The sequence below is a fragment of the Bidens hawaiensis genome, unplaced genomic scaffold (assembly GCF_021521415.1).
Source record: "Bidens hawaiensis isolate Kalapana, Puna unplaced genomic scaffold, B.hawaiensis_p1.1 tig00012605_1, whole genome shotgun sequence".
Classification (NCBI taxonomy): Eukaryota; Viridiplantae; Streptophyta; class Magnoliopsida; order Asterales; family Asteraceae; genus Bidens; species Bidens hawaiensis.
This window is the reverse complement of record NW_027492035.1, coordinates 231,346-257,352: the sequence shown is the minus strand read 5'-3', so window position 1 is coordinate 257,352 and position 26,007 is coordinate 231,346. Positions and strand designations below refer to the sequence as shown.

General features: G+C 37.4%; 2 protein-coding genes across 3 annotated transcripts; one reads left to right on the top strand and one right to left on the bottom strand.

Moving 5' to 3' along the window:
* The first annotated feature begins 238 nt into the window (after nucleotides 1–238).
* On the top strand, nucleotides 239–5,792 carry LOC143541502 (phosphoinositide phosphatase SAC2-like). Of its 2 annotated transcripts, none has more exons than XM_077034319.1 (16): nucleotides 239–383; nucleotides 750–954; nucleotides 1,037–1,202; nucleotides 1,838–2,060; nucleotides 2,534–2,610; nucleotides 2,898–3,085; nucleotides 3,163–3,260; nucleotides 3,347–3,480; nucleotides 3,571–3,687; nucleotides 3,808–4,168; nucleotides 4,261–4,382; nucleotides 4,542–4,655; nucleotides 4,756–4,944; nucleotides 5,071–5,247; nucleotides 5,334–5,436; nucleotides 5,522–5,792. In XM_077034319.1, exons 1-16 carry the CDS (start codon nucleotides 288–290, stop codon nucleotides 5,603–5,605), a joined length of 2,454 nt encoding a protein of 817 aa, XP_076890434.1. In that variant the 5' UTR covers nucleotides 239–287; the 3' UTR covers nucleotides 5,606–5,792. The 2 variants fall into 2 exon arrangements, with proteins under 2 accessions (XP_076890434.1, XP_076890433.1); XM_077034318.1 differs by having other exon boundaries at nucleotides 3,568–3,687.
* Nucleotides 5,793–11,418: 5,626 nt separating this feature from the next.
* Nucleotides 11,419–13,176, bottom strand: LOC143541501 (small ribosomal subunit protein uS2y-like). The gene is made up of 5 exons (XM_077034317.1): nucleotides 13,046–13,176; nucleotides 12,283–12,545; nucleotides 12,009–12,206; nucleotides 11,717–11,924; nucleotides 11,419–11,643 (listed from the first exon to the last, which is right to left on the bottom strand). Exons 1-5 carry the CDS (start codon nucleotides 13,173–13,175, stop codon nucleotides 11,558–11,560), a joined length of 885 nt encoding a protein of 294 aa, XP_076890432.1. The 5' UTR covers nucleotide 13,176; the 3' UTR covers nucleotides 11,419–11,557.
* Between the last annotated feature and the right edge of the window lie 12,831 nt (nucleotides 13,177–26,007).

The following is a 26,007-nucleotide window of genomic DNA, read 5'->3' as shown; positions in this document are numbered from 1 at the left end:
TCCACCGGATCATCATATCTTCAACTGTTCTCTGATCTAAACTTCATTTCAACGATCACAGCTTATAGATTCCAGGTATACATACAGCTTTCAACTTCTTCTATTCGATTCCAATTTTACTCTATTTGATTGATTGATTGTTGTATCTGTTATTGAATCTAGTTAGTTACTTACGACTTTTTTTGACGTGGTGAAGGTTAGGTTTCCGGCGGCCGAAGATCTCGAACCGGTATCTGTTTTTGATTGTGTGATTGAGCCCGGGCTCGGTGCTCGGGCCTCCGAAAACTATGGATTCAGTGAACGATCAACGTGATTGGATCAGAGAGATGCCTAAACTTGAGAATGCGTATCTGCACAAATCGAGGCTCTACGAGACTCGTTCGGTATAATTCGAGTCATATCTCTTGGTTTATGTTGTTCATTTGTGAAATTCTGTTGTGATTTTGATCTTATGGCTTATGGAGTTATGGTTAGGTTTTAAGTTGACTGGATTTAATAGTGTTGACGTGAAGTTAATTTTTGTGATACTTAATTAGCTTAGAGATATTATTTAACATGTATTTGTGGCATTTGAGCTAAGAGACTGATAATGGCTAAGTAATCGGTAGTTATGCATGTGTGGAACGTTAAAACTTCAAGAAAATTTGTAGATCTATTATAGCAGCTTTCTATTTTTGTGATGGTTGAATTACTAAAGTTGGATACTGGATACTACTCATTAAATGTTTTGACATCGGTTTTTGCAACAGAATTTCTACATGATTGGACGGAGTAAAAACCGAGCGGTTTGGAGAGTGCTAAAGATTGATAGGTCAGAAGTTTCTGAGCTGAGTGTTACTGAAGATTCGACACAGTACACAGAAAGTGAATGCTCGGAGTTGCTACACCGTATCGATGTTGGAAATGAGTCCACAGGGGGGCTTAAATTTGTTACCGCCTGTTACGGCATCATCGGTATGCTTTATTATGATGTTTTAATTGAATGAGTACGCGTTAAAACGATTAAGGTTCTCACCGGTCTGTTTTCTGATTTTAGGGTTTATAAAGTTTTTGGGACCTTATTACATGCTGATCATCACAAAAAGAAGGAAGATTGGTGTGATTTGTGGTCATGCGGTGTATGCAATTGCCCAGAGCAAGATCTTGCCAGTTCCCAGTTCTACTAATGCACTTAATGTGGCTTTTTCTAAGAATGAGAACAGGTCTTTCGTCAATTCTGCATGTAAATGTAAAATGTATTTGGTATTTTTTAGGCGACGCAAAGCTAATAGAATTCGGGAATTACTCGTTAATCATTGTATCATGATAACCATTGACTTTAACCTTGGTTGTGTCCCATTTACCTTTCTTGTTTTTACTCATAATATTGGCTTTTTTGCACGTTTAATGTCTCTCTCCCTCAGATAGTTGCAAGATTTTTATTTGTTATTCTGATAGTTTTACATAAACAGCTTGCCCTTCTTAAATTAACCATTTGTTACAATTAATTCTCTTGCTGTATTTGTAATGCTAAATTTAGCTGATATGTAGTGCTTCCTCTTTTACACCCCTCTAGTTTCTTTCATTTGATAGAAAGAGTTTTTGCCCGTTTACTTCCTGAGAATTACAGGGGCGAAGTCCATTGCTGTTGTGATGTTAGTTTAAACTCTTGAGTAAGACAAGGTATCATCAGGGTTTCACAGGAAAACCAGTTTTTTTTTTTTTTAATTGTGGCTATATATTCATGTCTAATTTCTATGGTTATCAGGTTTTGTGTTTATTTTTAGTTATTTATCTTTAAGCATTCAGCCAGATTTCTGGACATTTAATTTGCTTTTATTGTTTTCTGTTTGACTAGATACAAGAAGCTCTTGTGCTCGGTGGATCTTACAAAGGACTTCTTTTTTAGCTACTCCTACCATGTCATGCAAAGTCTTCAAAAGAATTTGTCTGCTCAGGAATCAGGCCAACACATTTATGAAACGATGTTTGTCTGGAATGAGTTTTTGACTACTGCAGTCCACAGTCAGCTCAAGAATAAACTCTGGACTGTAGCATTAGTTTATGGATTCTTCAAGCAGGTATCTTTGACTCTAGAACCTGAAAAGTGATGGTTATTTACATCAAAATCTTGTGTATGCTAATTTAATGTTTTGGTATTAATCAAGTTTTTTTGTGGTGCCAGTATTGACCAACCCAGTTACTATAATTTCTTGTTTTCTAATGGAATACTTTAATCTTGATTTTGTTGGTCTTTTTTTGTAAATGTTTATAAAAGCAAATGCTCTCTGTTTGTCGTTTATTCGGACTCTCTAAAATGAAGGAATTTTGAAGCAATGCGACTATGTGTTTGTATTATATGATCATATGCAAAAATTTTGAAATAGAAACATGCTTGTGTGCTATATATACTTTTATAACAGTACTTTTATGTTCCTCATAGCATGCACATAGAGGGAAATGGGAATGGGCAAAAACATGATTTAAATGCATGCTTATGATTGTGTAGTTATTATTATAACCAAGTCACGTTTCTTTTTTATTTTTTTGTAAGGTCAAACTATTGATATCTGACAAGGAATTCAAGCTGACTCTCATTGCTAGACGATCTCGTCATTACGCTGGAACCAGGTTTGATTACCTTTAATCTTTGAATTCATTTAGTTTTGTTCTTCTGACTGCAAATTCAATGGCTGATGTTAGTCCAAATCCGCTGACAATGTTGAGCCGTGTAATAATATGATGTATGTTTCTATGTTTTATATGTATGACTCTTTGCAGCATGTCTTGGGTTCAAACCGGTTGATAGCATGATTATTGTGCTTTTGATCATTATATTAAAGTGGCATTTGGATATTGCAATTTTGTTCTATTTTTCTTCTGGCTCTTCTTACCCATTTTTTCGATGTATGGTGTAGATACTTGAAAAGAGGGGTGAATGAAAAGGGCCGTGTTGCCAATGATGTCGAAACAGAACAAATAGTATTTGAAGATGTTCCAGAAGGTTCCCCTGTGAAAATAAGTTCTGTTGTCCAAAACCGGGGTTCAATACCTTTGTTTTGGTCTCAAGAAACTTCAAGATTGAATATGAAGCCAGATATCGTCTGTAAGAACTAACAACTTTCAGATTGTTTGGTTGGTGTTTACTATTTAATTTGCTAAGTATTTTTTTTGTCCTTTTAGTGTCAAAAAAGGACCATACTTATGAAGCCACTAGGCTTCACTTCCAGAATCTTTACAAGCGATACGGTAATCCAATTATCATATTGAATTTAGTTAAGGTAAAAATAACTCCTATTTATACAATTTATGGCATTTTTGCGACGAGTTCTTTTAGTTATATCCGTCGCCGTGTTTTTTTTTTCAGACCAAGGAAAAAAAACCAAGGGAATCCCTTCTTCGTATGGAGTTTGCTAATGCTATCGAGTCGATTAATAAAGATTTACCTCGGGAAAGCCGCTTGAAGTTTCTTCATTGGGATATAAACAAATATTCTAGAAAGTACATTTTTAGATTTCTTTCACATGTTTTTGGTTCTTTTTAGGTAATTTTTTTAAACACTTCATTTTTCTGTATTGGGTTTCTCAGCAGATCTACAAACGTGCTGGCACTTTTGGGAAAAGTTGCTAATTATGCGTTGGACCTAACTGGCTTCTTTTTCTGTCAAGTCACCCCAAATTCGAAGTCTCAAGAGTTAAATTTTTTGGAGTAAGTTACTCCAGATATATTTCTTTTATGGCAGACTATTTTGTGATTCAACAGTTTAAGGGGGTGTTTGGATTTGAGGGTACGAGTTTCATAGTGTTTGGTTCAACCACATTGATGCAGGGATGAAAGTGGTGATGATCACTGTTTGCAACACAATGGTACTGAGAACAATGATGCTGACATGTCAGATAATGTATTTAGTCATGCTAGCAGCAATACAAGTAGGAAATTCACGGTCAAACCTCCTAGATATCAGACGGGTGTTCTTAGAACTAATTGTATAGATTGTTTGGACCGAACAAATGTTGCCCAATATGCCTATGGTTGGGCTGCACTTGGCCATCAACTGCACGCTTTAGGATATGTGGATTCCCCAACTATAGGGCTGGATTCCCCTCTAGCAGATGACTTAATGGGGGTTTATGAGAAAATGGGTGACACCCTAGCACATCAGTATGGTGGATCTGCAGCTCACAATAAGGTATTGCATTTTTAACTGTGACCATTTGAATTCTTTTAACTCAAATAAGACGCTGTTATGTGAATGTAGAATAATGAAACTTCTTTATGCAGATATTTAGTCAGAGAAGAGGTCAATGGAAAGCAGCAACTCAATCCCAGGAATTCTTTAGGACTCTACAGCGTTACTACAGTAATGCATACATGGATGCTGAAAAGCAGGATGCCATTAATGTGTAAGCTAAAACATTCCTGCTCTGATCTACTGTATATGTTAGCAAAAAAATGTGTTTATTCATAAAATATAAAAGTAAAAGAAATATTTAAGTTTTTCTTAAACATGTTTAATGATTATGATATTACAACTTGGGTCATAACGGTCATTCTTTGAGCAGGTTCTTGGGTCATTATCAGCCACAACTTGGTAGACCTGCATTATGGGAATTGGACTCCGACCAACACTACAATGTTGGAAGCCGTGGTTCTAGTTATCTTGATGAAACCACAAGGTCAGATATTTGAAAAAAAATAAATAATAATAACAATAATAATAAACATGGAAATAAAGCTGGTACTTTAGATGGAGCTCATGTTTTTCTGCATATGCAGGGCACCATTTCAAAGGTCAATGTCAGATGGCAACATTCTCCGTGATGCCAGCTCTGCGATTGATTATCAGCAGGGGAATGAAGAGTCCGTGCATGCATATTCTGAAGAAAAACAAGCTGATAATAGAAAAGTCCTATCTGAATCATCACCTGAAATCTCGACTAGTGAAAGTGATTCACCTTATCCAAGGTCTGCTCCCAAGATTCTAGATTTAGTCCATTGATCTTATATTAGTATTGGTATTATTTGTATAATATTATGCATAGTCATTCTGGTGTATTCCTGGATTTTTTTTTATATTCGAAACATATGTAGGTATACGCCTGTGATGTCTGGTAGGCGACTTTTCTTGGATGCTCTTTCTGAAGATTATTCAAACAGTGATCGCATATTCTACAACAAGCGTTTGGATTCTTTCAACTGTTCAAATTTTCTTGATGTTGACCTGATTTCTTCATCTGCAAATTCATGTGAAGATGAACCATATGAAAGGTATGGAAATATTCATTCTTTAATTCCATATTAATGTAGTAATGGTGTCATAAATTTGTTGAAAAGACTTACCTTCTCTGTTGCAGATCCATATCCATTTCCTCTCCTGTATGCAGTCAATCATCTGAGAATGTGATCAACGAAAACGGGCCTCGATCATGTGATTCTGAAACATGCCAGCATTTCAAGGTGAGTCTTACTTTTTACAATTTTCAAATTTTTTATGCAGGCGTTTTATAGGATTATAGCTTATGGAATTCGATTATACTTTTAGGGAAAAGAGCAAGAGGTGACAGGAGGTGAATACTCGGATGGATTTGTGAAGTGGGTGATGCATGGAGGTGTTTTATTCACTTGATCAGTTTTGCTTGCAATGGAACAATAAATTTGATAGTGAAACCATTCCCATCCAAAGGATGTGGAGAAATAAATGGTATCATGAAAAGGTAAAACGGAGGTTATTAAGGTATGGAGTTCATGAATTAAGGGGAAAAAAGGAACAGTTTGTTGTAGTTTGTGCTAAAAACCTTAGGTATGTGAATCTTTGTAAATATGCATACATGTATATTTTTTATTATACAGTTTTTTGGTCGACTGCCCAGCCCTTATAATTAAATAATATGGTCTAGAGCCATGAACATAACTAGTGGTGTGAAGGAGTAAAATTGCCCTTAAATGTTTCATTTCAACTTCTGTGACTACTAAGGTCAAGAAGCCTCTTAAGGTTAGGTTCATCTTACCCCACTTGTCATTAATAGTGATTTATTCATGAAACCACTAAAGTCAAATGGATCCTACTAATAGCTTTGTTATTTTTGGGATTTTATCAGGTATGGTTGTTATTTATGAAACATGATTTTTCAGGTTGTTGGACAGAATAACGACCCAACAATCCTTCCCAATACGATTCATATTCACTTTATTTTTGTCCCTGTTGATTGCGGCAAGCGGCATTTTTAACTTTCAATAATATTTTTGTATGGATACGCTACCAGATCCAAGTGCACAGAATTTGAGTTTCAGTCCCACCAAAATAGAGCTTGTTTGAGTGTTTCTGCAGTCTACATAAAACTGGTTTATATTTTAATTTTTGGTCAAGAAAAAATTTGGTTAAGAACTTGAGAAGCGTGCCACAAATAAATTAATTAAATTACAAGTCCGTCTGTTGGCATCTATAGCCACAGACTAACAACTTCAAATCTCTCTTTTAAGGTCTACCTAGGGGTACAAAAGCATGGCGGTTCACATCTCATGGGCGATTTCATTATCGATGCTCTTAACCTTAAACAAATGTAGGGGTAAGTTAAATGCCATAATCGGCGTAACTAACCGAGAAGTGAGAATTAGACCACTCGTGGTAGGCTCGTATTTGGGGAAGTGGGGCACAACTAGGTGAACAGTCCCCCCGGTTTTCCTTCTGTTTTCGTGATGGTCGTTTTCCAGCACAAAGAAGTTGAGTCTTTGACCGGTCAATCTGACAGTTGGTAACGGTCAAAAATTTAAAAAAAAAACAAAATTTTTTTGGGTTTTTTACACTTACAAATAATACTCTCCACTAATTTTATGCACTATTCTACAACCATTTTATCAATTTCTCTCCAAACCATCATTTTATATAGAGCAACCAAATCCCCAACCAATAATTAGGGTAGGTTCACGAAGATGGACCCATGAAGAAGAGGCCGCGTTAGGAAAGGCCTGGGCCTATATTTCCGAATACTTGAACCTTGTGGAACAACGAACGTCGGGTTTTTGGCCATGAGTTTATAACTATTTGTTTCAGATGGAGGATCAAGCGATCGTACAGAGCACCAAATGTGTTTGAAATGACAAAAGATGGCCAGGCAAATTAACGCTCTCGATAACAATCCATTTGAAATCATAACAAAATTCAAACACCAATGAAACTGGAAATAGTTTTTTTTTTCTCTAATTATTTATTGAATAAAGGGTTGTTTCAATTATGTATTTTATTTTAATGTATATTTTTATTTAATGAAATATATATATCTATTTCTTTTATATTAGAAAAAGTTAGAAAAAAAAAATAGAAAAAATATGTGAGTAATGACTGCGGGGCAATTTTACCATTACGTCACTTTTTACAAAACTAACCAATAGTGATCGGGAAACCACATGATACCCCCCCCCCCCCCACACACACACAAAAATGTGTTTAGTTACCACTACGCGTATGAGCGAGAGAATTAGTATTGAAGTCTAAGACATTCCTAGTGTACATAATATTTTCATATTACTAAAAATCACCCATCTCTTGCATCCAATAAGACCATATTAGAGGTGAAAAAAAACTGGTTCTATATCCGACCCGATGGAACTGATTCGGAACCGATTCCGGTTCGTACTCAGTGTACCCAATACCCGGTTTGGGTTATATTATACCCAGAAAACCTTACCCGGTCCTTAATTTTCTTTCAGAAATCGGTTCCTACCCGGTTCCGATTCGTACCCGGAATAACCGATTCCACCGGGTTTTTCCAATTAAATGCTTCTGTTTTCAAATATAGTCGTTGGAACCAGTTCCAACGGTAATATAACCGTTTAGGACCATCGTAACCGGTTTTTGAGGTCCTAAAACTATATAATATGGTCTTTGATCAATTGTTTCACCACCCAACTCAAAAAAAAAAAATCTTCTCGGTTTACACTTGTTTTACACTCCCGACTCACCTACATACACCTCCAATTTTTTTGCACTTCCACCACCACTTGTTATTATGGCAAGCAAAAACAAGGGCAAAAGGAAGGTTGCTTCTACATATGTTTTAGTGGCCCGGTTCGTGTTGAAGATGACCCCAAAGTTGTACGGGTCATCCCGCATAACCGCAACGAAGACGTATGGCGGAATTGGGATTTGTTTGAGTTGATCAATGGAGACCTAAAGGCTCGTTGCAAATTTTGTGGCACTTTCTTAAAGCATAATTCGAACTCAACTTTAAAAAAGCACATCGAAAAGAAATTTTGCAAGGTGTTAAAAGAAGTTCCCGCATCGGACCAAGTTGAATTGGGTCGAGATTGGACAATATTTCGTTACAACATGAAAGCGGTTCATGATAGGATGACGAAGTTCGTGATTCAACAAGGTTTGCTCGATGTGTTGCCCATATTATCAATTTGGTTGATCAAGGTCTTGCCAATGAAACCATGGAAGCCAGTTTGAGATGCTTTAGATATATGTTACAAGATGTTTTTAAAAGTGGGAAAAGAAGACATCTTGAATATAAAAATTATTGCAAATCAGTTGAAAGAAAATATTTTGGGCCAAATTGGGACGTTCCAGCCCATTGGAACTCAACTTGTCATATGCTCTCGTGTGTTTTTTCCCAACAAGAAACATTACAACCATTTCATAAAACTCTTGTGGATCGGTGCGAAGCCGATATGTTTGCGGACGGTAAATATCGGTTATATCTTAGAGTCTCTTGATGTTTTCAAAACCGCAACAACTAAATTGTCGGGGGTTTATCAATCTCCTTGAATTTCAAAGAGTTTGAAAACAAGAATGATCTTTTCAAGAATATTGTTGAGCCAACGAAGGAGAAGTTCAAAAAATATTTTGAAGACATACCACCGATGTTTACTTGTGCCGCCGCTTTAAACCCTACTTGAATGTTGCCGGGGTTGAGGCATTGATCAAGGAATATTTGACAACATGGGTATGCATTAGATCGATTCGATGTTGTCGACGGAAGCAAAGGATTCTTTTAACAAATCCCTTCAAGAAATTTATGATCATTAGTTTCAAGTTTATGGTCCAAGCTCAAAGTCGACTTTTGTGAGGCAAGCAACAACAAGTAAGCCATGTAAGGACAAGCTTATAAATATGATGAATTTTGTTCGTGAGTCGACGGCTAAGCGGCAAAGGGGAAACACGCCAACAAGTGAACTTGGGCGATATAGTGGAGCAAACTATGTTGAAGGTGCATCGGTCGAAGATATTCGCAACCTTGATGTTTTGGCTTGGTGGAAAGGAAATCAAAACGAATTTCCTATTCTTTCCACCATGGCTCATGACTTGCTAAGCATCCAAGCTTCAACGGTTGCTTCAGAATCGGTGTTTTCACTTAGTGGAAGGATATTATCGATGCGAAGAACCAAACTCACTCCCGGGTCGTTAGAGATGTGCATTTAGATCATTTGGACGCGATGGATCGCATACAAGGCAAGGCGAACTTTGATGATGAAATACCACTTGAACGTCCAATTCATGATGAAGAGGTGGAAGAAGGGCAATCTTCCGGGTATCAAGTGAAGAAGAAGAAGACGAAGACGAAGACGAAGACGAAGACGTTTGAAGAATTTTAATTCGTATTTGTTCTATTTGTTCTAGTCATGTAATATGCAACACGAATCACTCGATCAATGTAGCCGGTTTTTAAAGTGTCATTGGTTTGTTTTAAATAACAACTTGTCTTAAACTAACTCTTAAAGTCATAAATCATAAACATATATATATTACAGCCACTTCATTACATTAATGTTATAGCGGAACGACGAACATTTTATTATAAAACGAGAAACTACAAACATTATTAAACATAAAAACTAAAATAACAAACACTGTTTGTCGTTTTCATCCCGCTCTCTACATCCATTAAGCTTTGTTACCGACGGAGGGGACTGGAGTTGCAGAACCGGACGACTCCCCCGCCTCTATTTTTTTAGCGTCCAAACGTTTTTTTTTTCCTTACAATACTTATTGTTATGCTTACGGAGAGTGGAATTCGACCTCGCTTTCAAAAACTTGCCACAATATTTGCAACGCGCTATCTCTTGTGTGTCGGTCATAACACACAGGTCATAATGAACCCAAACCTTGTGGCATCTCGGGGTATCAATGGCCATAACAACATCATCGTTGGTTGCCATTGGTTTAATCTAAATTGTGTTTTAGAGTTAGGGAAATGGTTTAACAAGTTAGGGAAGTGTTTAACAAGTTAAGGAAGTGGTTTAACAAGTTCTAAACTTAACCTACCTATATATATTATGTGTGTGTGTTTTATATATTCAAAACCGGTTCCAACGGTCCAAAAACAGCTATATAGCCGTTGGAACCGATCCCTAGCGGTCAAAAAGTGTTTAAAAAATGGAAAACCTGGTGTACCTGGTTTTCGGGTATAACCCATACCCGGTTTCTACTCTACCTGGTTCCACTGGGACCTGATTTCTTGCTACCGGGTAGGGTACGGTTCCTACCCGGTTCCTGACGAGAACCAGTTCCAGTTTGTACCCGGTTTCAAAGTAATCGGTCCCTACCCGATTCCGGGTTTAAAAAATACCCGATTTGTGCACGTCTACGCCATGTTGATCAACAATAATTATAGAAAAAAAAACAACAAAACAATACAAAAACTATTGTAGGCAGCATACATATGGTTTCTAAACCTATTTAAGGAATCAAATCCAAAATGGTTTCTATCGAATTTTTGTTTGGTTTCTCTTTTTAGGCCCAATAAAACTCAAGCCCAAACTTTTAGGCTAGTGACATTGTTTTGGTCGTAGCGAATTGACTCATAGCCAAGTCTCTATAATCTTCAAAACCAATTAACTGAAACCACCGTTACAGGTCAGTTATGGTCAAAACATTAACAACATGAGTGGCCCAAAATCCACCAAACCAAACCATGCACAACCTTAGACAAATGTACCTAGTGAATGTATCATATTTTCTTTTAGAATGGTCAACTCAGTTCACTTATCAAAACATTAACAACATGAGTGGCCCAAAATCCACCAAACCAAACCAAACCAAACCATGCACACCCTTAGACAAATGTACCTAGTGAATGTATCATATTTTCTTTTAGAATGGTCAACTCAGTTCACTTATAAGTAGTCAATAGCGGCATCTACTTTGTGAAATTGTGAATAAAACCTTCAGGTTGCTACACAGCTTATCAATTGCCTTTAATACATGTAGAACCGTATACAAAAAATAATGCCACAAGAACTACTCAACAAAGCAAGTAAACTATCTAACATTTGTAAAAGATGACTGACCAATATTTTGTTTTTAGATTGTTGGATTTGTCTATGCTTTGTATATTTTACATAAAGTATAAACATACACCAATTATAAATAGCTACATGATACATAGCACGGGTATATTCTACCAATCTTCAACCATCATATTCAAAACCAACTAAATCTGAAAGCAAAATAAACTCTTCCATACCAAAACCATCAAAAATTTTCAACATTCCAGTATTCATCATCATAAAAAAACTAGTTCCATAGTAGTTGCATTTAAACACTAAAAAGTAAAATTCAACAAAGGGTTGCTTGCATTCAATCCCAGCCGGTTGCAGCAGCACCTTCAGCTTGAGGTACAGGGGCAGCCACAGCTTCCCATCCATCACCACCAGACGCAGGAGCTGAAATATAACTACTTTAGAAATCTAAATAGCCAAAAATGAGTACACACATCCAAAAAATAAATAAACTTACCGTCAGCAGCATCCCATCCGCCAGCAACAGGGGCACCGGCAATTGGTGGTGGTGCCACATCAGCTGACCATTGAGCATCTGGAATTTGAGAAGACCACTGGTCACCAAGTGCACCAGCACCATAATCTGTGTAATCTGCTGGTGCTGCCAAGTCATCTTCTTGCTCTTCCTTTGCTTCCTCTGGTTCCCTGTAGAAAAACAGATCAACCTGCAAACGCAAACTCTCTTCAGAAAACCATTTGTTAACTAAAACCAATTAATTTAGCCATCAGAATTCAAATATCATGTATACCATGATATCCCATTTGTGTCCTTGGTTGATCACACCTCGCATTTGCAAAACCATTCTAGCTAAAAGCCAGAACAAGCATCCAATGCTGTGTTTCCCCTTGTTGTTCGCCGGGATCCCAATATCAACATATCTCATCGGAGAATCAGTATCACAAAAAGCAATTGTTGGGATATTTCCTAGTGCAGCTTCTTTGATTGGCTATACATAATCAACAGCATAAGTTCAATCTCCTAGCCATATAAACAAACTACAAAAAACCAAAAGCACTATAAACCTGGTGGTCGGTTCTTGGGTCGGTCAGGATAAGAAGACGCGGCTCACTGAAAGAAGTCTGAAGTTGATTGGTGAATGTACCGGGAGTGTGACGACCAGCGATGGCGTGTGCACCAGTGTATTGAGCAAACTTGAGAACAGCCCTTTGGCCATATGGTCTGGCGGATTGAACAATGATATCTTGAGGATTTTCAATTGCCACAATCACTCTGGCAGCCATCTGAAGCTTCTCCCATGTCTTCCCAAGGTTAATTATGTAAATTCCTATACAAATTTTTTTTAAAAATTTCAATTGCCACAATCACTCTAGCAGCCATCAGAAATGTATGTTTATAAAAAAAAGGTTAGTATGCATATTTCAAAAGCTTAAATCACTGACTTGGTACATTTAGTTAGGGCAAGCAAAACAAGTCTTATCGTGTTAAACAGGTTAAAGACAATGCGCTTAACAAAAGTCTCAACATGAATACAACTTGTTTAACTACTTTATATCTCACAGTTTTAAATAAATTTCATGTACCAATAAGAAAAACTCTAGCCTACTAATTTTAATTATTCAAAAATATTTTTAAAAAATCACATAGTGTACCTTTTTTTATTTAATCGTGTCTTAAACAGACGCCCAATTGACATCCCTACATTTACCAAACACACCTAATCTTAATAATAAGCTGATCAAACCTAACTTAATATCTATACTGAATCAAAAGGTTTCAATTAACAGGTAAAATGAGAGAATGCAGAATAAAAGTATGAAATGATACCGTCGTTGCGGCGCTTGAAGACGTAACGTTCCATCTGGAAATCACAGTTCTTGGTGCCGAGGTGAACTTCAGCAGACAGCATCATCTGCACATCGGCTTCCTTGGTAGACAGAGCCTTGGTTGACGCCATGATTGCTAGGGTTTCGCCGTTGCAGCCAGGTAAATGTAAGCAACACGAGTTGATGCAGGCTTAGAGAACCCTAGGACTTTTTTATTACAATACTGCCTCCTATTTTATGTTTATTACGCTTCAGTCCCCACAAGTTTTAACTAAATCATGGGTCACATGTTCGCAAAACTTATGTTTAGAATACTACTAACACTATGTTCCCAAGTCTCATTAAACTCTCGAGGTTTAGAGAAATTCTTATCTATTACACCATAGTCTCGAGGTTTAGGGAAACCCCAAGTCAGGTAGTACTAAGCATGCATGTGTTTCTCTCACATTGTGAGTTGATTGTGCCTAGGGTCGTCTCCAATAATTTATATGCCTCGGTCGAGCCGAAATAAAAAGGCCCGTAGACTCTAAAGAGTAACAAAATATAAGTAAAAAAAATTTAGGCCTTATATAAATAGTTTTTTGTTTGGTTTAAACAATTAAATTTTTAAATGGGTTTATTTTGTTATAATTTAGGTTGTATAAAAAACTTTTTTATATAAAAATAAGCTTAAAAATATCTCAAGTGAGACTAAACCTACAACCTTTTGGTTATGAATCATACCCCTTTACCACTATACCAAGCTAGTTATTGTATAATTAGGGTAAAACATTAAATATACATATTTTTTCATAAAAATATTTTATATATAAAAAATATATGTCTGTGTGTATAATATTCTCAATATTTGTTTCATGTAACATTCGTTAATTTATATTTTTATTCCAATTTGAATTTGCATTTGCTTTCGTTAAACAGACCTGATTTGTCGTTTCAATGTAGTTCTGTTTATCGTGCATCGTTAATATTTCAATCTTGATTATTTACGTTTATCGATAGTTCATTTTCTATTCATTTGTCCAATTCACGAAACTCCGGGATTTAATTTCTTAATTAAATGATCTTCAAACAATACGAGTATAACATAACAAAATATCCAAGTTTATAACTTATTATTACATTTTTATAATATTTCAAAGTGAAATGTTCAAATTGTAATTTTACTTTAATTTTCTTTCTCAAAACAACTTGATTTTACAAGGGCCCATTTAAAATAATATGTAATATTTGTTTTTTTACCCAACCCAAACCCACCCCGTCACCCCCTACCTCGCTTTTCCGGCTACAGCCGGAATCCGGCGAGAAAAATCCGGCAAACATTAAAAACGCCTTAAAACTTACATTATAAATCAATTAAATATCATAAAGCATTTAGACTATAATGGAGAAACATTAATCATCGTTCATTAGGCGGTATAACAACATATTATGTGCGTTTCGATCCCGAACCCGTCGGAATTTTATAATCGCAATAATGATTTTTAAACCTTATACGTTTCAAATAATTTTACGCCCTTGAAAATTAAGTGCCCTGGCCGGTCGTCCGCTTTGTGTATGGCCCAGCCGGCCATGATTGTGCCAATTTACAAATAGTATGCATTTGCATTCGTGTAAAGGTATTGAGCAAGAATATTTTCAAAATAATAAAAGTGAAAGAATTCGCGTTGGTTCATCACTGCAATGCGCGTTTTCTAAAACAAATTTATTTTTTGTATTTGATCATTAAAGAACTTAGTTATGTGGGTTATTCAATAGTCGTAACCTAATACCGATCGAATTAACGACGACTTGTATCCGCAAGGTGCGTTTTTACCAACCGACTAAATAAACGAGTTTTTTTATCATAAGTAAAACGAGTGTCAATACCACTAGCCTGGCGCGTTCGCTACCTAGTTATTATTACTATATATAAATAAGAACTTAGATGCCGCAAGTGTCCTATTGGGCCACTTGGCACGGCAGCACCGGATTAGTCAGTGAGTTTTGTTTTGTTTGCCTTTTTATTTAGTTCAGTTACCATAAACGAACATAATGGAAACTGACCAAACGTCAATTTTTTTTTAGTACTTGTGCCATAACAAAGCTGGCATAGATGACCAAATTCGCGTAGATTCGCCGCCTTAACGGTCGTGACCGTCAATGCTAGGTTTTTACCAATGCACAAGTTTATTAACCCCCCCCCCCCCCACCCCAATTGGCCATTGGTCAACCTCAAATTTTATACTTTTTTTTTGTTTTTTTAGCTCTAGTACCATAACGAACGTAATCGAAATCGACCAAATTTGTGTCGAGTTGACACCTCAATGCTTGGGACCAACAACACTTGGATTTACCACCGTCTGGGTTTACGGACCAAATAAACATCGTTTTACATGTTAATTTGATTACTTAATTTTTTGGATCTTAAACACTCAATTTTACCAAGTGTGTCTATACCGTAATGAACGTAACCGATACCGACCAAATTCACGTCGACTCATCGTCTTAATGCTCGGGTTTTACCAACGTCCAAGTTTTAACAATGGCCTTTTGCATGTTGCGTAAGGTAAAAAACTAGTTAACTCTTTATTTGCTTATATTGATTATAACAAACTAAATGGCTTGAATGATATAAAAATCCATCGAGTTTGGGCCGATCTACATACATGGGCTCAAATAGCTGAAGACTAGTTTGGGCTCAATCAAGGGTAGTATGATTCACTGAATCTAGTTGAGCTTTTAAGCCCATAAATATAACCGGGCCTCAATTAGATTAATTTTGTTGGGGTTGTATTTAACTAGATTAAATATGGGTGGCCGGCTCCCACATTAATAAATGATTTGGGCTAACACTGTAACACATGCATAATCAACTTGGATTGGCACGTAACCAAGTTATGCTATCACAACTTCACAAGTCAAACCAAGTTCCGCATATAAACATAAGAACATATAAATGCAGTGTAACACGTAATGAGGTAAATTAGTATTAAATATACGCCAAACATTGGCCCAAATTTTGGGTTGTAACATAAGAATGTACTTGCGTTTTTGTTTAAATCAAACATAACTAGAACAGCTTCGATATCTGAAGAAGTTACAGGCCTTTAAGGCATTGTTCTACTTTAGTCACTGATCAAATTTTGATGATTCTAATGCTAGCTGCCTCAGAAGTAGGGGCTCATGTTGATATTCGTCAGATATAAAATGCTATCCACGCATTGTCTACAATATACAAGCCATGCGTGAACGGGTGGCATCACATAAAGTACACAAACTTTTAATTTGAATCACACTAGTCATTGTACTTGGTCATTAAAAATGTTCCTTTTTTTTTCTTATTAAAGTAACGTCATTTGTTGGTTACTAATGAACAAATGAATATTAAAATGAACCTTCAATAACTAGAGAAGGACAAGCTTCAATGACAAGAGTGGAATAAAGGAAACAACAACAACTCATGTCAATCTAAGAGAGTTGTCGAAACACGAAACGAAATCTAACCTGATCCATGACGACGTTTCCACGGATTTTCGAGATGAACGAACCACGTCTTGATCTTCTTTTCCAAGGTTGCGGCTGTGACCTGCAACTGTGAGACCTGCGATGGCTTTTCTGGGGGTGTGGAGGTGACTGCTAAGATATCCTGAGGATTTCTTGTTCACAGACACAAAAAGTGGTGGTGGCTCTTATTGAGCATGACCCATGATAAGGAGGTGGAGACCTCCTTATATAGAGTCTCATGGCCACCATCATGGTACCCTAATGGGCCTAGCCTAGTTAGGGTTACCTTCACAAAACCCCCTCAGCCCAACAACATTGTATTAGTCCATGTAATGAAATAAGCCAAACATAATAGATTTAGGGTCGTAGAATCGGGTTTTAGTACCATACCCCTACAAGCCCCCCCAAGTCCAGTGTTGCTCCTGGGCGCGCAAGCGTCTAGGTGGAGCGCTGGACTTTATAAGGTGTGAGGCGGTTTTTTTCCCTTTTCTTTGGCTTTGTCTTTATTGTCTGAGTTTTGGGAGGTTTTCTCCATGATGGTGACAAGCTGTAAAAATAATGAAGCCTGCGCGTGAGGCGGCTTACGAGCTATAATAATAGAGCCTGCGCGAGTGGCAACTTACGAGCTAAGAATAATAATGCCTGCGCGCGGGAGGCGACTTACGAGCTAAGAATAATAATGAAGCTTGCGCGTGAGGCGACTTACGAGCTATAATAATAACGAAGCTTGCGCGCATGGCAACTTATGAGCTGTAATGATAATGAAGCTAGCGCGAGAAGCGACTTACGAGCTAAAATAATAATGAAGCTGGCGCGAGAAGCGACTTACGAGCTATAATAATAATAATGCCTGCGCGTGAGAGGCGACTTACGAGCTAAGAATAATAAAGCCTGCGCGCGAGAGGCGTCTTACGAGCTGAGAATGAATAGCCTGCGCGTGAGGCGCCTTACGAGCTATGAGAATAGTAAAGCCTGCGCGCGAGAGGCGTCTTACGAGCTGTAGCATAATAAAGCCTGCGCGTGAGGCGTCTTACGAGCTAAGAATAATAAAAGCCTGCGCGCGAGAGGCGTCTTATGAGCTTTGAGAATAATAATTGAGCTGGCGCGTGAGGCGACTTACGAGCTGTGAAAGTAATAAAGCTTGCGCGCGAGAGGCGTCTTATGAGCTTTGAAAATAATAATTGAGCTGGCGCGTGAGGCGACTTACGAGCTGTGAAAGTAATAGAGCTTGCGCGCGAGAGGCGTCTTATGAGCTTTGAAACTAATAATTGAGCTGGCGCGTGAGGCGACTTACGAGCTGTGAAAGTAATAAAGCTTGCGCGCGAGAGGCGTCTTATGAGCTTTGAAAATAATAATTGAGCTGGCGCGTGAGGCGACTTACGAGCTGTGAAAGTAATAAAGCTTGCGCGCGAGAGGCGTCTTATGAGCTTTGAAAATAATAATTCAGCTGGCGCGTGAGGCGACTTACGAGCTGTGAAAGTAATAAAGCTTGCGCGCGAGAGGCGTCTTATGAGCTTTGAAAATAATAATTGAGCTGGCGCTTGAGGCGACTTACGAGCTGTGAAAGTAATAAAGCTTGCGCGCGAGAGGCGTCTTATGAGCTACTTTATGTCACGCGCCACGTGCAGATGTTGCATGCACGTGCGCGTAGACTTTGGTTTTGTGTAATATGCGTGAGCATATGTGATGCGTGAGCATATGGTATGAGGATTCCCAACCCCTAAGTTTGGCGCGTAGCCATATGGGATATTATGAGGATTCCCAACCTTGAAGTTTGGCGCGTAGCCATATGGGATATTAGGAGGATTCCCAACCTTGGCGCGTAGCCATATGGGATATTAGGAGGATTCCCAACCTTGCAGTTTGGCGCGTAGCCATATGGGATATTAAGAGGATTCCCAACCTTGAAGTTTGGCGCGTAGCCATATGGGATATTAGGAGGATTCCCAACCTTGGCGCGTAGCCATATGGGATATTAGGAGGATTCCCAACCTTGCAGTTTGGCGCGTAGCCATATGGGATATTAGGAGGATTCCCAACCTTGAAGTTTGGCGCGTAGCCATATGGGATATTAGGAGGATTCCCAACCTTGGCGCGTAGCCATATGGGATATTAGGAGGATTCCCAACCTTGAACCTTGGCGCGTAGCCATATGGGATATTAGGAGGATTCCCAACCTTGAAGTTTGGCGCGTAGCCTGATGCGCGCATGCACGGCGATAGAGTGGTGACTCGCAAGTGCGCGTGCATGGCGGAGGTCTCTTGCGCAAAAATCATATGGTGGTTTCCGCGGCGGCACATGCACGGCTGTGGAGTGAGAACCCACGGGCGTGCGTACATGGCGGCGGAAGTCTGGTAACTTCTGGATCTGCAATTTAAGAGTCAGATTTGCAACTTTAGATCTAAAATCCAGGTCTGTAATCTAGACCTAGATCTGCAAATCAGATCTGAAGCCCGGACCCAGATGGTGGTTTCCGCGGCGGCACATGCACGGCTGTGGAGTGAGAACCCACGGGCGTGCGTACATGGCGGAGGAAGTCTGGTAACTTCTGGATCTGCAATTTAAGAGTCAGATTTGCAACTTTAGATCTAAAATCCAGGTCTGTAATCTAGACCTAGATCTGCAAATCAGATCTGGACGGATTTTCCTTCTTGCCCAGATCTGGAAGCCTCTTTTTAGATCTATGGATCTTTTGAGCTTTAATAAAACAAGCTTTGAAGCCTTTTTCTGTAAACTTCAAAATCTGTGTTTTTCTTGGGAGAGATCTGACAGCCGAGATGAAGATCGAAGGGCAGTTCGTTGCCCTCCCACGGATGGCGCCAATGTCGAAACACGAAACGAAATCTAACCTGATCCATGACGATGTTTCCACGGATTTTCGAGATGAACGAACCACGTCTTTATCTTCTTTTCCAAGGTTGCGGCTGTGACCTGCAACTGTGAGACCTGCGATGGCTTTTCTGGGGGTGTGGAGGTGACTGCTAAGATATCCTGAGTATTTCTTGTTCACATACACAAAAAGTGGTGGTGGCTCTTATTGAGCATGACCCATGATAAGGAGGTGGAGACCTCCTTATATAGAGTCTCATGGCCACCATCATGGTACCCTAATGGGCCTAGCCCAGTTAGGGTTACCTCCACAAAACCCCCTCAGCCCAACAACATTGTATTAGTCCATGTAATGAAATAAGCCAAACATAATAGATTTAGGGTCGTAGAATCGGGTTTTAGTACCATACCCCTACAAGAGTGATCATCAAATATAATAAATTTTTAACGACCCAAATGAACATTTTATGAAGTACAATAATTGTGCCGGAAGAACGAGGAAAATGCTACGAATCTGTCTTTATTTCTCTTACGTTGTTTTATATTCACCATTGAACTTGAACCCCCGCTATTTGAGAATGAATACATTTACTCAGCACCTTTGCACCAACGGATCTACATTGCTTCTATGGGGGTCATCCGCCCCTCCATGATTTTTTATAGCGCTACAATCTCGATCGACCTCATCAAGTTTTGATCGACTTCTAAGAAAAATTAAAACAATATTAGAAAGTTATACAATTGCAAATATAAATCTAATATAAAAATTAAGCCCATAGTTTTGATGTATATAATTAAATGGTTTAAGCCCAGTTTCCCAATGGTTTAAGCTCATGTTGATGTTAAAAGTTTAGCCCACAGCTAATAAAATAGTTTAAACCTAATAGAATAAAAAGAAAAGAAAAAAACTAGCTGTAATTCAATTTGGGATTTGAAAACAAGATATATAGGCATGTAGCGATAATTAACTGCCCCAAAATTTGCTATTTAGCGGTGACCCAACCCAATTCGACCCGAACCAGATAAAAAAAATTGATATGTAGCGAAAATCAACTGCCTAAAAATTAACGACCCTATAAAAAAATCTTGAGTCCGTCACTACTTGATACCACTAAAGCAAAGCCTCTTTGCTTGTTGCTAGCCTACAGCCCGGATCACCAGCTAAGGCCCCTAAATGACCACTTAGTGATAAAGGAGGTAGGGGTGCAGAGACAGTCAGGAGGTTTGCCTAGAAGCAGCCACCCTTGAAAGAGTGCGTAATAGCTCACTGATCGAGCGCTCTTGCGCCAAAGATGAATGGGGTTAAGCGATCTGCTGAAGCTGTGGGATGTAAAAATACATCGGTAGGGGAGCGTTCCGCCTTAGAGTGAAGCACCCGCGCGAGCGGTAGTGGACAAAACGGAAGCGAGAATGTCGGCTTGAGTAACGCAAACATTGGTGAGAATCCAATGCCCCGAAAACCTTATATGATTTTTTTAGGTTATTGGTTTTTATCAATTTTAACTATCATCTTTTGGTAGTTATCGGTCCCAGCTAATTAAGTGGCTACTTACGGCCCAATATTTTAACGTATTTTTTTTCAACGGTATGCAACTAACAGAATCTTAACGCCGTTACTTGCAGGTCACCGGAATAACGTCTTTGGCCAGAAAAGTCACATTTTTGCTGGAAAACTCAACTTGAACACCACCAGAACTACAGTCATCACCAATTAACTCATCACCAACCAACCACTAACACTTGAGCACCACCAGCTGATGTGGTCTAAATTATACATATTACTCTATAAGTATTCCCTGTACTTTTAAGTCATTTTGAGCTAAGATTTTATTGATTATTATTATTCTTTGGTTCATATGTGAGATTAATGGTTTCAAGTGACTATGAGATAAAATGGAGCACTTTTACTAAACTTGAGACCGACGAATGAATAGTCCATATGTTATATATTACTATTTAATTGTTATATGTAATATCCCAAAAAGAAAAAAAATATAGATAATAACCGTACTACATACTAACAACAACAACAACAACAACAACAATAATAATAATAATAATAAAACAAATGTTGAAAACTTTCTCGTTGGAACTTGCCTTTTTTAACTCTCATATCAAGTCTCTTTATTTTAGGTGGGCCCATTAGAATGAAAGCATTAGAAATCAGCAAATAATAATTGAGCTCGTTAAATAACTCATGAATTTAGTTGGGTCGGTTTTATTTGGAGTGGCGGTCATCATAAGTTAATATAAAAGGTCACAAAAGACATGTGAGAGGGGGTTTTTTTTCGTAGGGTGCACAGGAGACAGCCGTCGCCACTACGTTCTTTGGTTAGTTGAGAAGTCAAAATAGCAGCATACATCATATTATTATTCGGTGGAGTACAAGAGGGAACGGAAGGCAGAGAGCAGCCGCAAAGAAAGAAGGTAGAAGAGAAAAAGCCATTGGTTCGAGCAGAGAGGGTTTGGGTTCAACACCTGCTAGGCCAAACAACATTATTATTCGGTTTGAATTTATCGTTTTCGTCATGAACTCATTATTTGAACTTATTTATTTAGATCTGTTATTTAGTATGGTTGTTGGCTAAAACCCTAGACCATCTAGGTTTATGATGAACTTTTGTTGATATTAGATTTTAGTTTGGACTTTGTTTTTGTTATGGTTTATGATTAAGTAAGAGGTTTCTTGTTATTTATTCGATGCATATGTGTGCTTAGGATTGTTTGACAGGTTTTATTGTTCCACAGTTTCTTTGGTGATTATCTGTCATATGATAGGATTCTGTTAGGTCATCTACTGTGTGTTTTTGACTAGTTTGTGGTTGATATGCATTAAAGCCATAGGAACAATATTAATAAATCAAATAGACCTAAGTGTGCTGCTAATCTAAATAGCTGTAATGTGATAGATTATATGATAAGTCTTGGTTGTTTAAGATTGCTAGATTTAGTTCTTCGTAAGGAGTTCGTCTAGGTTTGACTTTTCAGCCTTGTTTATCTAGTCGAGTGAATGCTTTAAACTACCTTTGATTTCCGCGCTGTAAGGTAGGATTTCGTTTGGAGGTACTTGTCATAAAATTAATTAGCGACCGTAAGCGAGTCTAATTAAGCTGGTGTTTTTTAAGAACTTAATAGAAATCCATAGGTATCTTCTTGAGAAGGGTCAGGGGTCATGTTTGGGTTTTCTTTAAGTGACTATTTTAAGATCCCGGTTCCATAACTTAGCATTTTCCTACTATTTGATAATTGATACATTAGGGATTCCAGCACAGGTGGTTGTTTATCATTACCTGAGTTAAATCCAAGTCATAAGTTAAGTCGTCTTTAGTTTTATTAATTAGTTTCAATATTAATTTAATATTAGTTTTTAGTGAAACCCTCCATTAATAATAAATAAATAGTCGTGTTTGTAGTTAAGTCTAAATTAGCTGGTTAATGTAATTTAAAGAGTCCTGTGGGTTCGATATCCGGACTTACTTAGCTGTATTAGAGTCAATCGGTTCACTTGCCGGATAGTAGTTTTAGTTAAGTTAAGAGTCTAGAATTATTACTTAGTGTCTAGATTAGCGTTTATTTAGTTAATAAATTAATAACTACTTTTAGCACATCACCAGGCGATTCCTATGATGGTAATTTATGGATGGCAATGGATCAGGTTTGGGTCGGGTTTAGCCATTCCCAAACCCATACCCGATTATGAAAGCTTGTTCCAAACCCGTCCTAAACCCGTCAGGTTTTAATCGGGTAATTACCCGTCGGGTTTCAGGTTTTCCCATCGGGTTTTGGGTTTCCAATCGGGTTTTGTCAAAATACCCACTGGGTATACCCGGCCCAAAACCCATCGGGTTTCTATTAGATTTTGACAAAATATAACTAATCGATTACAAATAATGATTACCATAAAATAAAATGTCTAAAATAATTGCTATAACAAGTTTCAACAAATAATATATTTAAAATATTTAAATTATACTATATATAAATATAGAAAAAGTTATGTCGGGTACATCGGGTATATAATCGGGTAAATGGGTTAATGTTATCGGGTAAAGGGGTTGGGTAATCGGGTAAATTGCAGATCCCAAACCCACGAAAAATTTTAAAACTAATCCCAAACCCTAATGGGTCGGGTATTACCCGTCCCATTTATGTCGGGTTTCAGGTTTTCCCGTCGGGTTCGGGTTTCATTGCCATCCCTAGATGGTATAGGGTTCCGACGACCATAATAATTGGGATTTTTAATAGAAAAATGTTCTTAAAGGTTCGAACCAAGGTTACAAATATGTTTGGGACAAAAATATTGAGTTTTCCGGAAAAAAAAAAAGTGGGTTTTCCGGCTAAAAATGTTATTTCGGCGACCTGCGGCTGGCGGCGTTATAATTCTGTTAGACACGGATCGGTATGAACAAATATGATAAAAGGTGAGATCGTTATCATCTAATTCATTAGTTGGGACCGAAAGCAACCAAAAAATGATAGTTATGGTTAATAAAAGCTAATGTACATCCAAAATATTTTTCCATAATTTCAAACACCTCTTTAATTAAGCCTAAGCTTCGTAACTGTATGTACGTCCTCCAAGTGCATGGGATAGAGGGCGCATGTCACACCCCGACCGAAGGCGGCCGAACATGCCGAGGTGTAACGATTGTCCATAAGCACATGACACTAATTAAAGTGACAGTATTTAATAAACTCATTTCATTTCACAACATCGAAAATGTCACATAACAATTATCCATAAAATAACCATAAAAAATATCACAAAATATGGCAAATTTGATATTGTTCATTTTTACTAATATCCTAAAGTCTTTGATGTCATTTTCTTCACAATCATAAATCAACCAAGATGCAAACCTGCAACATTTCATAAAATAAAGTTTGTCAATACAAAGGTTGGTGAGCAATTCATAAGTTTAATCATATTAGTATATAATAAAGATAGCCACAAAACTTGCATACGAAACGATAAATAAAAGTGGTAATTTGGATAAATAGATATCGCTAAACACATTAGCGACACCTAGCTATAAGGGGATGCCAAATAGTCTAGGATTTTATAGTTATCGTTAATTGCATTACGTTAACGACACCTTGCTATAAGGGGATGTCAAATAGTCTAGGTTTTTATAGTATCACCAACCAAAAGCGATAAACACATAGGCATATAAGCATAGAACACCAAATCGAGCAATTATTTAGGTAAAGTATACAACTACGTTTGTGGTTTAAGATTCAAATATAAAGCATTTTGTTGAATAGTATGAAATGTCACCCCCAAAATAAAAGATGGAAAATGGGGTATGCAGTACTCACCTTCAAGTAGTAACCTTGAAAGATGATAATTTGGAGATTTGTCGGAACGACGAGTTTAACGCACAATGCCTAAAAAGAAAAAAAGTCTTGAATTTAGAAAAGGTTGTCTTGAAGGTTTTTAAACAAAATAAATGTTGAGCAATGTAAATAATTAAAGTTCAAGGTTTTAAAATGTAACTATTTAAGAATTTATAATAATAACCCTTTAAAAATGTAAGTTTGCTCGAAACCAGGTTAAAGTATCTAACCTTAATATTTACTCAACCTATGTTAAGTAATAAGGTGGATAACATGCAAGAATGCAAATCCCTTTGGAATAAAGATAATAAAACGGGTTTTTTTTATCGAGTGTTCGGGTTGTCGGTTCGGGTCTTGATAATTGGTCAAACCCAAAGTCAACTTTTCAAAATATTGAATGTTATGAGATAACTCGATAAAATTTAATAAGACTTAACCAAGTATGTAGTTCCATTGTTTTAGAACTAACAACGCACGTTAAGCGAGTGTTCGGTTTTGTCGGTCCAAACTTTGTTATGAGATCAAGTTGGATCCAACATTTCCAAGTACTTAAGAAAATATTTAAAAATCAATTTGTAACTATTTTTAAAGAAATATACAAGTCTTGATGGCTAAAAAAACACATTTGTGTGTCTTAAGCGAGTAAGAATCGGTTTGGTTCGGTTTCCATCTCACAACAAGTTCATAGATGGGTTCCACATGTCCAAACACTAAAGAACTTGTATAATAATGTACAAATAAAAATACTTTAAGTTTTACAACCAAAAGTTAATAATAAAGTCTTTAAACAAAAGTTCGGTTTTCGGTTCGGATAGTGTTTCGGGTTAAGACCGAGGTAAGATTCTACAAACCCATAACCATAGAATTTTTAAAAATGATTTTAGAAACTTAGATCTAACAATAAGTATGTTTAAACAATTATTTAACAAAACTAGTAACAAAGTTTGGTTTACGGTTTAGAGTTATTTACGGTTAAACCAAAGCATAGACTCTTAAAACCCATAACCATGGAACTTGTAAGCATGACTAACAAACTAAAATAAGCAAGATTAGTATGTATGAACAAGTTATATAGATGTATATATATCAAGGACAGGAAGTCCTCCATGAAGCCTTGCCTTATGAGGTCCGAAACCTCACCGACCGGAATCGGAGAAGTAACTACCAAAGGTAAACAAGGGGTGTATATTATATATATATGTTGCACAACCATAAACAAGTATTAATAAGGCTACATAAACTAATTAAGATGAAAGATTAAAAACCTTCAAGAACACTTAAGAAGATAACCTTGAATCTTTGATGTTTGAGAGA